The 15,344-nt window shown below is 44.1% G+C and overlaps 1 protein-coding gene across 2 annotated transcripts in view; it reads left to right on the top strand.

Moving 5' to 3' along the window:
• The window catches only part of Ebf2 (EBF transcription factor 2), a 199,103-nt gene that overhangs the window by 135,739 nt on the left and 48,020 nt on the right, over positions 1-15,344 (top strand). For both annotated transcript variants that reach the window (XM_021202912.1, XM_029541613.1), the window contains one exon: positions 4,533-4,614. In XM_021202912.1, the coding sequence (XP_021058571.1) occupies positions 4,533-4,614 (82 nt within the window). The remainder of the gene's footprint in view (positions 1-4,532; positions 4,615-15,344) is intronic.

The following is a 15,344-nucleotide window of genomic DNA, read 5'->3' on the forward strand; positions in this document are numbered from 1 at the left end:
GAGTGCTGGGATTAAAGGCCTGAGCCACCAGGCCCGGCTTTTCCTGAGTCTTCTGTGATGCGTGGCTGACAAGGCTTTGTATTAGAAAATTTAAAGAGAGAGAATTAGATCTTAGATTTTAAAATCGGAGATATGCTGAACAGTCTCTCCCATAAACCCCGAGAGGCAGGACACTGCCTGGGATCCTCAAATATGAGCTCAGAGTCCTGGAGTCTGAAAAGGATGCCCAATAGTTGTCTTGCCTGTGATTTTGTGGTGCATCTGCCTCAACCATTAGGCATTAGCTTTGACCTCTGTTGTACAATAGTTTGAAATTCAATTTCTATTCATGATAGTCATGGCAAGTCTAAGCCATCTGTGTTCTTAAATAATGCAGAATATCCCAATGTCCCAGAGATTGGGAAGGAAAAGACATATTTCCTTGAATACCATGTAATAAGCTTTGATCTTATTTGGACTCATGTCTAGATGTTTCTAGAATCACTTGAGACTGGAGCAAGCACATTCTGAGTACTTTGGTTGTGTGCTTCACAAGGCCAAGACCTTTGCCACTGTGTGTGACCTTTGGTGACATCCAGAACACACTTAATCAATGAGACAAGAAACAGAACCAGCAGAGGTTTTCAAAGTCAAGGGTGTTTTTCTTGGTGACCATCTTTGGCCTAATGTTTTCTTCTTGGGTGTAGTGTACCTTCTTGGGAGGGTACTGGATTCCTCCTTCCTCATTAACCCGTTCATTTATTTATTCTCCTCCCCCCTTATTTAGATGGCCTTCCAGAGAGACAAACTTGGCTTTATTGAAATGTAATTTACCTATCATGATGCTGACCCTTTGAAATGGGTACTTCAGTGTTTTTCAGTATTTGCTGGTGATGATGGAGCCACCACCACGGTGTAAGGAGCAGAGAGCACCAGATGGCGCTGGTTGCCAGAGAGATCCAGGTTCCAATTTTATGTCCACACTGATTCCCTGATAGTTTTCTCAAATACCTGGGGCCTTCCTTTCTGTGACTCATGAGATGATTCTTCTCAGAGAGAATTGTTTTAAAACTTAAAATGATGCCCCGTGTACCAAGTACAATATAGTATCTCTTTATGGCCTCACTTTTTGGGGTTATGTTACCCATGGTCAATTGTGGCCCAAAAAATACGAGATGGAAAACTCATGGATTTTAAATTTCTCTACAACACAGTAGACTTTAATGACTATTTTATTTCTTTTCTTTTGTTATCAGTAGGTTCTTATCTCAAAGCAGCTCTTTCTGGAAGGCTCTCACTTCTGCCCTTTATTTAATTTTCCCTATCATAGAACATTGATGTTGCAATGAACACCAGATTAATCCAGTTAAACGTTTCCTTAAACAGTCAGAGAAACTAAGGCCCAGAAAAGAGGGGAGAGGAGGGGGTCTGATCATAAGGTCAAGGCTAGCTCAATTCCAGCACATATTTGTTAGAGTGGAGCAAAGCCTTCTAGGGCAGGCACTGCCCTAGTGATTTAGGAATCCAGCAGGAATGCCAGGCTCTGGAGTCTGGTCATTGACCCCACATCTCCATACCTCTTTCTGCAAAAGCAAGGCTACCCTTGCTGTTGCTTGGGTTCACTAGTTAGGAATGTAGTCAGAAGGCTGGCAAACTGCAGCATGCTAAGTGTTTATAATATTCATGAAGTCACTGTTGTTTAGAAAAAGTGGAAACCACTCCCATTCTGAGGAGAATCAGCACATTTGGTCTGAATCTTGGAATTTTTTTTTTTTGCGTTTTCTGTTTCTGAATAGAGAGGGCTAACATTCTCCAGGCACCTCTGGTTTTGGAGGGATCAAGACTCAGGGGATTCTGAGAGAATCTGTTCCTTGCAAGTTACGCTGTAGCTAATAGATGATATAGATCATGAAGAGTTTTGCACCAAGCAGTTGGGAAAAAAGGTCTGTGTGTATATGTATGTGTGTATGTATCTACATGTGTGTACGTGTGTGTGTGTGTGTGTGTGTGTGTGTGAATGTGGTGTGTGTGTGCATGTTGTATGTGTGAATGTGTGTATATGTATGATAGAAGTCATCAGTAAATTATTGAGTAAAGATTTGACAATGTTTGTAAGCCTTAGAATTTCTTTTAATTTTTAAATTCACATGTAAAAACATCCACAGCAGCACTTCCAGTGTTATCCATTTAGCAGTTATATATTTAATAATGTAACATTTCCCCATCCCCCACTCCTCTTTTCCACTGCTTCTTTCCCCTTTGTGAGCCAAATGCTATACCCTTGGTATGCATGGGGTCTGCTGTATAGGTTACAAACAGCCCTCAGACAAGCAAGAGAATCAAAATTGGGTGTTTTCTGTCCGAAGAACTGTTTAGGGTTCTAATTTAAAATGAATAAAGCCTTTCAGCAGGCAGAGTGTTTCCCTAAATCAACTGGATTTTATGTAAACATTTATCTCTTTCACACTTTTCCACCTACCACACTGTTCCCGTAGTAATGGCTCGGTGAACATTAATGCTTTCACCAGATCCCTTTTTGGAACAGGAGTGGGGGAGGAGAGGGAAGTGCACACAGGGCATGCAGAACACATTTTCTGGAGCCCAGTTGTTGAAAAGGCAAAACTTCAAAACCCAAGGAGCAAATAAGAAGATGCACTCAACCTGGCTTTGCCATGGGGGAAAGATGTAAATGACCTCTGGCAGGTGTGTGTGTGTGTGTTGGGGGAGCAGATATGGTGTGGGGTAGCTGTGGACGTCTTGTCTGGAAAGAGGCTCCAGCAAGCAAGGGCAGACTGTAGTAGATCCTCGGATCAGCTCTGAGGCTTTGTAAGTGCTCATGGCTGGTGAGTGTATGAGATGCATTTCTCCACCCAGAACAAAAATGCTTGCTTTCAGTCCCGACTTAAATAAAAGCCTGCCTCCCTCCTACGCCCACCCAAGTTAGCCCAGGCAGACATTCCCTCCACTTTTGAAAGCTGGAGCAGGTTATAAGCGTTCCATACTGTGCACAGCACTGAACTGATTTCTTTGCCTGGTCCTTCTGGAGAATTTTGATCAACACCCCCTCACTACCATGACACAAAAAGCCAGGCCTGACCTCCTACATACCCCATACAAGATAGCCCCAGAGACAAGCCCAAACCAGATGTTAAATAATGGAAAAAAAAATTAACCATCATTTTCAAATTTGAACCCAACCTTATTCATAGATAGGGTTGGGAGTGTGTTGCCCAATGTTTTTAGCAGAGATTAAGAGACCAATTCTCCCCCTTGGTCTGTTACCGTACTGGCATCTTCTCATTGGCTTATTTTTTTTTAGTGAAACATACAGTTAATTGGAGTGCTTTCAAATTCTTTTGTGTGTGTGTGTGTGTGTGTGTGTGTGTGTGTTTAAAGCAAAAAACCCCAAAACAACAAAACAGGCAGAAGGTCATGTCAAGATCCTCTCACCAACCCGTGCTTTTAAAACAGAATTTTCCTAAGACTGGTACATTTCTACTTATTTTTATTGGTAAATCCTGGGGAAAATGTATATCTTTTCCTTTAAAGTTCTAATTCAAGGCGTAGATGCGAGAGTTCTGAAGGGACCTTGGGACTGCGGTAAAATTTCGTTGTCATAGTAACAGAAAGGGAAATAGGCCTAGCTCACCTGGGACTTCAGCCCTGCAAAAGCTGGATTTTTTTTTTTTTTTAAAGGACTCTGCAAGTGAAATAAATGAAAAACTTATTTATTTTGAAACAAAAAAATTTTTTCAAATAGGAATGGAGCAAATTCCTGCAAAGGTTCCTTTTGCCATATTTCTTGATTGGTGCAACCGTGTGGCTCGAGATGCCCAGTTTTGCAACGACACAGATCATTTAATGGAATATGGGCTTCAAAAAAGAAAAATTATGTCTTACAAACAATAACCACAGATCGTGATCTGTGTTAGTCTGGATCGTCTCTAGAGGGACTGAGGGGTCGTTTCCTATTCGCTATTAATCATGAATGCCTGGGGTATCCTGGCCCGGTGGACTTGAGCTTTAGATAATTATATAGTATTTTATTATTTCTGCACATGTCATGGGAAACTCTGAGACCACCTTTAGGTGTGAGCATGAAGGTATTGTGTGGCCAACAAAAGGCACAGACAGGAGGAGTCATAGGTTCTGGGCCTTGTCCTGTCATTTTTAACCCAGAGTGATACTTTCTGTCCAGCAGGGGCCACTGCTGTATTCAGAGGCCTCTTTAGCAGACTGAAGGCGGTACAGATTCCATGCGGGTGGGTGTGCGGACCAGAGCCCAGATTGGGAACGGCTTAACAATCCCCCATGGTGATGGAGCAAGGGGGCTCTGAGCTTGCCATCGAAAACATCCAAATTTGCAAATTACAGAAAGGTCAGCAACGTTCTTCTCCCAGGCATGGCTGGTTGAAATTCCCCAGACCTGAAACACAATCACCTTTTTTTTTTTTTCCTCCTCAAATCAAATCTAATAGAACACGGATAGAGTCTCTCGTTTAAAAATGTTTACTGAAAAAAAAAAAAAGTAACACATTGCTTTTTCTTCACAGATTCTTTTTAAAATTTTTCCTGAAGTGCAATCAGAATTGTTTGAAAACAGCGGGAAACCCAAGGGACATGAGACGGTTCCAGGTAAGGGGCCCTGAGGATCACACCTATTAAATCAGTCACCCTGTTTCTTTCTCTCTCTCTCTCTCTCTCTCTCTCTCTCTCTCTCTCTCTCTCTCTCTCTCTCTCTCTCTCCCCCCCCCAATCCATCCCTCCCTGATAGCAATAAGGATACAAAAGATAACATCGATGGAAACCTCCCTGTACCAGGATGGGGGCTTTTTCATTTTGTAGTGTTTAGGGTTTTTTGCCTCTCCTGGCAGAGCCTCATGGGAGAGGCACCAGCCTGGGCTAGAGATTTGATTTCCAGCCCTCAGGCTGCCCCTTGCACTCACAGCTGCCCGCAGCAGGGGCCATGTTCTTGATACTCAGCCAGCCACCTTGGGATTTTTCAAAGCTGCTTCTCTATGTGTTTTCTGCAAGCAACAGCCCGGGTCCTTCTTTTCCACCGGTTAACTATTCGGTGGTCTCTCAGCCTGTTGGAAAGTAGCAACCCAAGCAGCCATGGTCACTTTAAGACCGCAGCATGACAACAAGACCCTGGGGACGGTGACCCAGCTGCCTGACAGTGAAATCTGCCTCCGATTTCATCACCTCTGCCACTGATGGGGTTGAGGAGACAGCTAATAAACAGAGCTGGAGCAGAGTGTTTGGTTGGAGTTGGGAGCAAGCGCAGCTGCTTGGATCCCTTTCTGACGATCAGAAGGACTGTATTTAACACATGTCTCTTCTGCCATCCATGCCTGCCCGCGTATGTGGAGCGCTCTAGAGTTCCCTATAGAGAATGTATTAAAGCATGGCGCCGAAGCGCGTGACTCAGTGGGGTGAGAAAACGGGGCTGACTAGACTAGTGCCTCAAGAGAGGGAAGGTTCTAGATGATGCAGAAACTTGACCCTGCTCTGAGAAAGAAGGTATAACCAGGAAGACTGGTCACAGACCTTCCCGAGATCGTTGGTGCGCAAGCACCAAAGCTTCTGGGTTTGTGTTTTGTTGTGGCCTTGAAATGGGCAATTGTTTTTCCGTGAGGTATTAATATCTGCTTACTTCATATTGAACCCCAGCAGTTATGACTGTTCCCGCCTGGCCTTGGGAGAGTGTCTATGGTGAAGCCAAATGTCAAAAGGGTGTTGAGGACAGAAATGCTGAAGAACTAGCAGGAGCCCGGAGTGTGGCTCAGGGAGAGTGTTTGCTTGGCTTGGGGAGTTCTGGGTTCAACTCCCCCCCCCTCCAGTATTGAGAAGAGAAGAAAGTAAACAAAAGAGAGGGGAAGGGAGGGAGGAAGGAGAGAAGGCAAACAAACAAACAAAATCCTGAGGAATGCTGGGTTCCCAGGAGGCCAGGGCAAATGCTTCTAAAGGCCGTCCATCCTGCAGTCACTGCGCTGCAAACCGCAGCATGGGTATCCAGTTATCGTGCCATGACCAACACATTTTATTTATTTATTATGTTTTGTCTGTCTGTCTGTCTATCTATCTATTTATCTATCTATCATCTTGGGTTTTTTGAGACTGTTTCTCTATGTTTCTTTGACTGTCCTTGAACTTACTCTGTAGACCAGGCTGGCCTCAAACTCAGAGATCTGGCTACCTCTGCCTTCCTGAGGACTGCTATTGAAAATCTGCACTACCACTGCCTGGCCCAACACACACACACACACACACACACACACACACACACACGGTTGTCCTGATAATATTTAATATGGTCTGCTTCTCTCCACGTCTCACTCTGACTTCTCTGCTGATGGGGAGACAAGCAGAAGTGCAGTCAGTCTTCTTGGGGACCTGCAGGAAGGCCCCAACTCTGGAAATTAACCATACCCAGGGCTCCAAATATTACTACTAAGTTAAATAATTTTTTTTTTCTAAAGAAAAGTGAATAGTTGCAGAGTCTCGTATTGCCACCAGGAGTAAATATTTGCTACACTGCTGGAAGAAACATAGTCAAGAGAAACAGAAGCAGGCAGCTTCGATCCTCAGGCCATCCTATGCTGCAGCACCGGGCAGAGGTTTTCATTTGAAGAGCCTCTAAAAAATGGGATGTGTATGTACTGGATCCCTCTGATTTTTCACCGCCACCCCCAATTTAGAAATGTCCTCCTGAGGCAAACACACGCCAGCATTGCTTGTTTCTGCAGGTCTTTGCTAAGTGAGGGTTACGCTGCTAAGGTGCTTTTCTGGCTTAGAGTTAACAGTGCTGACTTCAGAGCCACCAGAGCGCCTCAGCCTTCCTGAGTGTGGTTTAGCTTCCTCATTCGTGGATGAACAGAAGAGCTCGTGAATTCCAGGACCTGGTTATCTCCAGGGCGGACATAACCGCACTTGTCCATTTTATTTCACATTTTAAATTTATTTATTTATTTATTTTTATTTATTTATTTATTTATTTATTTATTTATTTGTTTTCAAGAGGGTTTCTCTCTATATAGCCTTGGCTGTCCTGGAACTCACTTTGTAGACCAGGCTGGCCTCGAACTCAGAAATCCACCTGCCTCTGCCTCCCAAGTGCTGGGATTAAAGGCATGCGCCACCACGCCCGGCTTCACATTTTAAATTTATGTTAAGGTGATGTTCACGTACAACACACATCTTCATCCTGAGTACATTAGTGAGTGAGTGCCAGTGACTTTAACACATGGGCAGTGTTGTGTGACTACTACTTCTGATTCCAGAACATTCTCATCACCTTGCGAATTACTCTGTGCTTCCCACTTCCCATTTCTTCTCAGTTACCTGAAACCACTGCTCTGCTTCTTTGCCTTTATGGGCGTATTCCATATAAATCCACAGAAGTCATAAAAATCAAATCTCTCAATATCCCAGGGGTCTTTCACATAGCATAGTGTTTTCAAGGTTGGTAAGGTAGCAATACTTTGTTCTTTTTTATAGCTGAATACTATTCCACTGTCTGTGTAGATCGCATTTTGCTTACCCATGATTTTGTTAACTGATATTTGTGTTTTATGCCTTTAAAGCTTCTGTCATATTGAGTTGTTTTTGGAACATATGTTTCAGTTCTCTTGGGGACAGAGCTAGGAGTAGCATTTCTGGATCACAGGGTAGGTCTATCTTTAACTTTTTGAGAAACTGCCAAATTCTTTTTCACAGTGGCTGCACCAGTTTGGATTCCTAGCAGTCATGTGTGAAGACACCAGTTTTTCTAATTCCTCCTGGCTTTATTACATTTTTTTTAAAAAAATGATTTATTTTATTCATAATTGTGTGTGTGGAAGTAAGTGCAATGCTCGAGGAGGCCAGATGATGTTGTCGGATCACTCAGAGCTAGAGTCACAGGCAGTTGTGTGCCACACCCAACATAGGTGCTGGGAACTGAACTTGGTTCTCTGCAAGAGCTGCACGTGCTCAGACCCGTGTTTTATTTTTAAAATGAGTCACCCTACAGCACTAGGGTAGAATCTCATGGGTGCTTCAGTTTGTCAGTCACTCACGACTGAAGCAAGTTCTGCCTATCACCCTTTGAGATACTTACCTCTCACTTGCTCATCTCCTCTGGAAGATGCCCATTTAAGTCCTTTGCTCGTTTGGAAACCAGGCCTTCTTTTCCTTGTTGTTGAGTGGCAAGAATTCATGATATCCCTAAGATACATAGCAGGGATCCTCCTTAGATGTATGACCTAGCAATTTTAGAATCTCAGATTCCAGGAAGAAGGTAACGGTCAACGGCAGCTCTTTTATGCAGGGAAGATTTTCCTGAAGAAGGGACTGCCTGTGTGCTGTTATGGTCAACTGAGAAACCGGGATCGGATTTCAAATGTGACACAAAGCCAGGCAAAGTAGGTGAGCCCAGAGTGGGAAGAGCCATCTACAGAGAAGGACTGGATCACATGTGCCATCCTGATTGACAGAGGTGGCAGTCCTCTGCCTCACAGTAAAATAACTTCCCCTAATGATCAAACACATATTTGGTTGAAGAACGCTTTTGTGCAGATCTGAACAGAACACAAGTATTTCTCAAAAACCCCAGCAACCTAATCAAATATTTTCTCGTCTTTTAAAACTAATAGTACTTAGTAATCTTTACCCCGCAACCCCTACAAACCATTGACCAACACTAAATCATTATATGAAGCATATTTCCATGACTGAACCAATCTCTTCAGTTCTGTTCAAATCCTGAAGACTGTAGGATATATAATTAATTGATGACAATGATCTGTGGCAATATCTGGGTCTTAATCCTTGTCTCCAGCAGTCCCTTCAGGAATCTGGTAAAGGTTGTGACCTTTGTGCCAACGTGGAATGAGATTTTCATAAAAAGCTGAAGATTACAGAGATTCTCCAGAGCGTGCCCCAGGGTTCCACAGCTCCTGCTCTAAAGCAGTGAAGTTCATCCCCCTCCAAGCAGCAGCTTCAGCATACATCAGACCCTGATTTCAGCACTCTGTCCACACAGGGCCCTGCCCCAATCCCTCAGCCCCTCGCTTGGGTTTAAGTGTTACCTGTTCCCAGGTGACTTCTGGCTCCATATCCCCATCCTCCATCCTCTTTGGATCTGTAGCTAAAGCTTCAGCTGCCTTCCTGACTAATGAGCATGTGCCCAAACAGAGCTCAACGTTTACCCTCTGCTTAACTTCCTCCTCTTCCACTGAGATAGTATCTCTTCCTCCTTCTCCCAAGTGTCTGGCAAACCCACCACCCCTCTCTCCTGTGATGGATCCTTCCACTCTTTCCTAGACCAGTTCCCTGTCAGCTCTATTGACAAGTGACCTATTAAAACACTGCATGCTTATCTACGGGCTATCAACACAAAACCCAGATTCTAAAAGGCTGATAAGATACCCTGCCTGCCTCAGTCTCTCCAACTCAGACAAATCTTCCACATCCCTCACCCAAGAAAGCTCCCATATGTCATCTATCACTCACATGCACACCCCACTGCCTTCTCTTCCATCTTGGCATCTTTGCGCATGCTCACATCTCTAAGATGGCATCTTTGCACATGCTCACCTCTCTGTCTGAGACCCCTTCACTGCTTTCTGACTGCTGACTTCTCACCCTTCAGGACCAGATCTGCATGTTACCTTCTTATGGGGCATCTTTCAGCTCCTCGGAGATATTGGTTTCTTAGCCAACACACCATTCTCTACAACCTCTAACGATCGCCACATTTCCCAGCAACTAGTATCTGTCTCTCCAGCATATGCTGCTTAGATGTAGTTTGTGTGGTCTCACCTGTATATAGAATCATAAAGACGCTCTGGAGGACTCATCACACTATTGTTCACTCAATTTTTAAGAGAGAAAGGAAGAAAAAAAAAAAGATGGAGAGAGAAGTTAGGATTTCCAGGGACACCCCCCAACCCCTGAAAAAAGGAAGAATACTGATGTCCAGTGTAAGCTAAGTCAGAACGAGTCCCATTCTTTATTTCTCTGCTGTATGGCTAGAGAACAGGCAGTTAATAAACCCAGGGACAAGTCAGCACATTGCTGTTTCCCACATTTGTGTTCTAAAACACATGTGGCATTGACAACAATTTTAGGCTCATTGTTGCTAAGTCTCCATCACTGATGGGCAAGCTGATCTGTGGCAGGTCATAATGAAAACCTGCATGCGCCCATTCTATCAGTTATTCATCTACAAACATCACAGAGAACATTCCGTGTGCTGGACACCTAGCACAGGCAACCCAGAGGCAAGCCATCTCCATCTTTAGCAGGATACGGGAAGTAGAACTTATGGATGCTTTCAAATGCCCAGATCTGCTTCTCTGCAATCTTTTTGCAAGGAGCCCTGCATGGTGTGGTTGTCCTGGTGGTGCCTGTTGGAGCTCAGCTGTACAGTCAGTGAGTATGACACAGAGTTCATAGTTCAACAGTTAAGTGTGAGTGTTCTTCCCAGCAGTTTGAAGAGCTTACCTATGATACCAGAAGCTCTGCGACTCAAGACTGGGCACTCATTTCTATAGAGGGCTGGGCTGCTCACCACCTTAGAGCAACATTAGATTTTTCCATTAAACTATTCTGATGTTTGTCTCTTTGATATGTATCCTACCCCTAAATCATTTTTGATATGCATCCTACGTCCAAATGAAAATGGAGGGCAGGATTATCATAGGACAAATATTAGGAAAAAGAGAGAGGACTCCAGATATCTTAAAATTATCCCACAATCAGTCCCTTTAAGTTCCATCGAATGACTTTTATTGAGATAAATGAACAGCAAATACAACAATCAAAATTTTATCAACTGTTTTTTTTTCCCCCCTCTGACCCTCATAAGCTCAGCAAAGACTCTAGCTAATGCCCATTGTAATTTGTGTTGCTATGTTAGGCAGAGAACCATCCGGACGCCATATCTTCCTTGACCTGAAGAGATAAGATGTAACTGACACAGAAGGACACCTGAGTTTCCCATATAAGAAAGGGTTATTTATAGGTTGGATGGGGAAGATGGAGGCGCTGAGGTGGCTCTTGGACTGCATCTACTCATACAGAATGAGGTAGAGATGAGGCATCCTGAGGAGATTTACAGGGGCTCCAGAGGAGCAGCTGGTGCTTTAGGGAGCATGCCTATAGCAGACCTGTCAGACTTCTGAAGCAAGAAATCTGTGGTGCCAGGGAGACCAAAATCTTAGACACAGATCTGCCGGTGTAAGAACTGACAGCTGTGGAGTAGCCGGATAATACGATGGTCCTCATGTTTAGATTGCAGCGTGCCTCAGCCACACAAGAATGATGGAGAAATTAGCTTCTCTGACAAAAATGCCTCGTCCACACAGCTGGGTGTTCACCATTAGTCTGTTTGACTGAATGAAGCAGGAGCAAAGGCCACGGCTACTCACGTCTTGGAACGGGGCCAACATCTATCCAACAACCCCTTATGATTTTTTTTTTTTTAAACCGTAGCTCTTATATAAAACTTTTTAATGGCACTACCATCTATTTTCCTTAAATAAAAAAAAAATGTTGAATGTTTCTCTCACACCCGTTGAAGAGGGAAAGGAGAGTTTGAATTAACTCCAAATGGTATGAATTTAATAGAGCCCCAGCTGCCTGCAGGTTTCTTCAGTGCAAACCTCTTGGTCTGAGAGCTGCCCCAGCTGCTGTGTGATCTTGCAGCCCGTCCCCATTTGAAAGTCACCGTGCTACCAGGCCACAGTTCTAAACACATAATGAAAACCACTTGACTTGGGCCCCTCTGATCAGCAGCTGAGCCCATGATCTGGTCATAAAGCAAACCAGTGATTCCGGGCATAGTGGTGATCTCTCAGGAGTTCAGGGGAAAACCTCTGATGGCCTGCAGGGATTCCTCTCTATGGAGTACCTTTTGTTGTGGAATGCTGTGAGCCCCTTCAAGCTTTTCTTTGCTGCAGCAACCTTCTGCCTTCAGACCTCTTGACATTTGGTATCTCAAATGAGGTCAGGAATCGGGGTGATACCAATTTTAACTAACTTACATCTTTGGTTTTGGTTTGTTTTTGAGAATTTTGAGTTCTTTTTGGGAGAAAGGGAGATGTCCAAGCTGATAGTCACTCACATAAACAACTTTTAGGGGAAGATATGCCAGACTTCAGACAGGTGAAAGCAAATTCTAAAGGCCCATATGTCTCAGAGGATGCAAATTTGGGCACCAAACTTGACCCTTGTGCCCATCCTAGTACAATGAGATCCAGAAATTACTGGAATACAGACCAGAGCTTTCTCAGTTCTGCCACAGGAGTGAATGGCTTTTAAAGCTGCCTACAAGGAGGCTCTGTGCTTCTGATTTTTGATGGACAGCAGGTGACTCATAAAGTCCTCTGGGAGAGAGTGTGGTGGGAGAAAACTGTGGCATCGAACGAAGAACTGCATCAAATGTATTATACGGCTCCCGCGAGGCTCCCAAAAAACGTTTGCTAGTGAAATACCACCCTTGACTACAGCATCTTTCTTGGCATTCAATTTTGATGGGGAAAGCAGTGAGGGTGATGGGAGAGGATGAGGTAGGGTGGCACGGCAAGCGCCTATGGCCTCCAAGAAGACGGGAGCTGAGAGTTGTGAAGCAGATGAATGGACTAGAGGCTCTCTAGGGACAGCATGAAAAGCTGGCTAAAATAAAAGTTCTGCCTCTTTATTTTGCTACATATTCAACTGGATTTTTTTTAAAAGCAAGTCTGACCTAAAACATTTCTAGTAAGTGTAAAAAAAGAACTAAAATAATTGATGTAAAAATAAATACAAGTTCTATTCTGAAGCCAAGTTTGGCAAAACAGCCCATTGGAAGACTTCTATACACAAGACTCTGCCTAGGTTGGCTCTGAGTGTTTGCTTGGTTTTGTTTTCAAGTCAGAATAGCACTGGGGAGATAGTTTAGTCGGTCAAGAACTTGTCTTGCAAGTGTGAGGTCCCGAGTCCTATCCCCAGAATCTACATCAAAAGCTGGGGACACTGTCATCAGTGGGTGACATGGGAGGCAGGAGGCAGGAGGCAGGAGGCAGGAGGCAGAGGCAGGACCTTGGAAGCTCACTGCTGCTTAGCCAGCCTGCCTGGTGAAGTCCCAGGAACTTACCACCCTCTAAAACCTGCATGGGTACACACACGTTTATGTACATAAACCCATCATGTGAGTCCCCTCAACATGGATAACTCAAGTTTTAGAATTCATCATGACAATATCTATCAGGGCTTTCAGGTCAGGTTAGTGCCTCTCATTTGGGGGGGGGGGTCTAGGGTGTTGAGTGGTGCACAGTTTAGTTTTCGTGGATATATTGCTGCACAGGGAGAGTTGCTGGTGATGTCATCTGTTTATCTTGGTCCATCCTCCATGTAGGCTGCTTGAAGCATTCAGTGCCTGGAAACTCAGGGCAAGCTTGATGGCAGCATACAAATGGTGCACATTCATATATGTAGGCATACACTTATATCCATAAAGTAAAACCCTGGATGGCGGGATGAAATATAGCACTGTCTGGTCAGTTATAAATAATCTTGTCAATGCCACATCTCTTGGTGTCAACAATCCCAGAATCCTTCTGCCGGTCTCTGTGGCAACCAGTTTTGTGTTCTTCTGTTTGGGACTTGATACTTCACGGAACAGAAACTTTACCTGTAGAGAATGTAAAATAAAGCCTGTTTCTAAGAATCCTGGGAATACTTCAATTTTTTTTTTATGGGAAAAAAAAACCCCATACTTGTGGGATAGGCATTTTAAAGTAATTTGAGGGACTCCAGAGTCCAGTCAACAAAGACGAATCTGGGCTTTAAATCTGGCTTGAAAATACATGTGCCAATAGTGAGGTGGGTACCAAGAAACAAACTGCAGCAGCCGAACTGTTCGTTGTTAGGTTGGGCAGCATTGAGGAAGGCTCAGGCAGAATCATTTCATTAGACTCTTCTCATCAGTTATGGGTATTAGCTAGCATATTAAAACCACAATGCATTGTTCTTTCTCCAATGTGAACTTCCAGTTAGGTTGTCTCCCATGGCAGCGGTCTGCCCCAATCCCATCTCTCTTTAATGGCCTCTATGTCTCTTTTCTCCTTCCACAGGTGGAATATAAAATCCCCATATACAGTTGTGCTTCGGGAAAGCTGAAATAACATATATAGCAACTGAACAGTAATAAGGGGAAAGCACATCGTGAATCTAATTCCATTTCCAGATGTAAAATGTCATAAAGGTTTTTTTCCCCCATACTTGGCAGAACAACGGGAATTTTTGAGAGCATTTTATTTCGCTGCGTGTATGCATGTTCCTAAGTAAGGGTATCAGAGAGGCCTCGTCAGTGATGGAGCTATAAATGCCTCCTGTTACTGCTTTGCTGAGGCCCCACATTGAGTGGAGAGGTGTCTGACCCTCACAGAAGTGGCAGAAGCCAGGGCCTGGCTAATAGTAGAATCTGGTGTGACGTGAGAGTAAGCACTCTAAAGATGCAGGGGTGAGGGGCGGGAATGAGGGGGCTTCTAACTAGAGTCATTACTCTCTGAAAACAATGGGATTGTTGTCTGTTTCAAGGAGCAAATCACTTAGCTTTCCCATCCATTTTTCTTCCTGACTTCTTGATGTTTAATCGTCTTCACACAGGCGCCTTTGGAGACGCGCCTGGGTATGGGGTGAGAAAGGATGACGGAAAGGAAGGACTCGATCCTTCCCCTGATTAACGTGAGTCAACGAAGGTCATGTGGTCGGAACTTTGAGGACAGAGCTTTTGATAAGTAGAGCAGTTCCGGAAGTGTACTGTGAGGTGTGAAAGCAACCACGGTGGGCAGAAGTTCGTTTTGATGTCTGCTTGCCGCGTGTATAATTTTAATACCAAAGAAACCACTCCTCTATTGGAAAAATTAACTGTCGAAGGCAGATTATCGGGTGTGCCCACCAACGGGTTACTCCCACCGTGGCCTTGTATGAGCTGGAAAGAGCATTTTTCCCACTCAGCTCCTGCTCGGTATAAATTATTAGGGTGAGAAACATGGATTATCTCAAGGGTAATAAAGAGAAAAATAGAATTTGAAGAAGGCAGTTTTCCTGTGTACTCTGTAAGAGACTGCTCGCACGCTTGTGGGTTCGAGTTTCACATCTGGCTTTGTACTCTTCAAGGGACCAGGCCTGTGTTACACTCCTGACTCTCTGCTCGTTATCATTCAGTGACTCAAAATAGAGGCACACAAGGGCAGAGGCAAGTGAATAGCTGGTCAATTTGGGGCCAGCCTGATCTACATAGTAAGTTTCAAACTACCCATGGCTACTTAGTGAGACCTTGCCTAAGCAGAATACACACACACACACACACACACACACACACACACACACACACA

This window comes from Mus pahari, chromosome 8 (genome assembly GCF_900095145.1).
Source record: "Mus pahari chromosome 8, PAHARI_EIJ_v1.1, whole genome shotgun sequence".
NCBI lineage: Eukaryota > Metazoa > Chordata > Mammalia > Rodentia > Muridae > Mus > Mus pahari.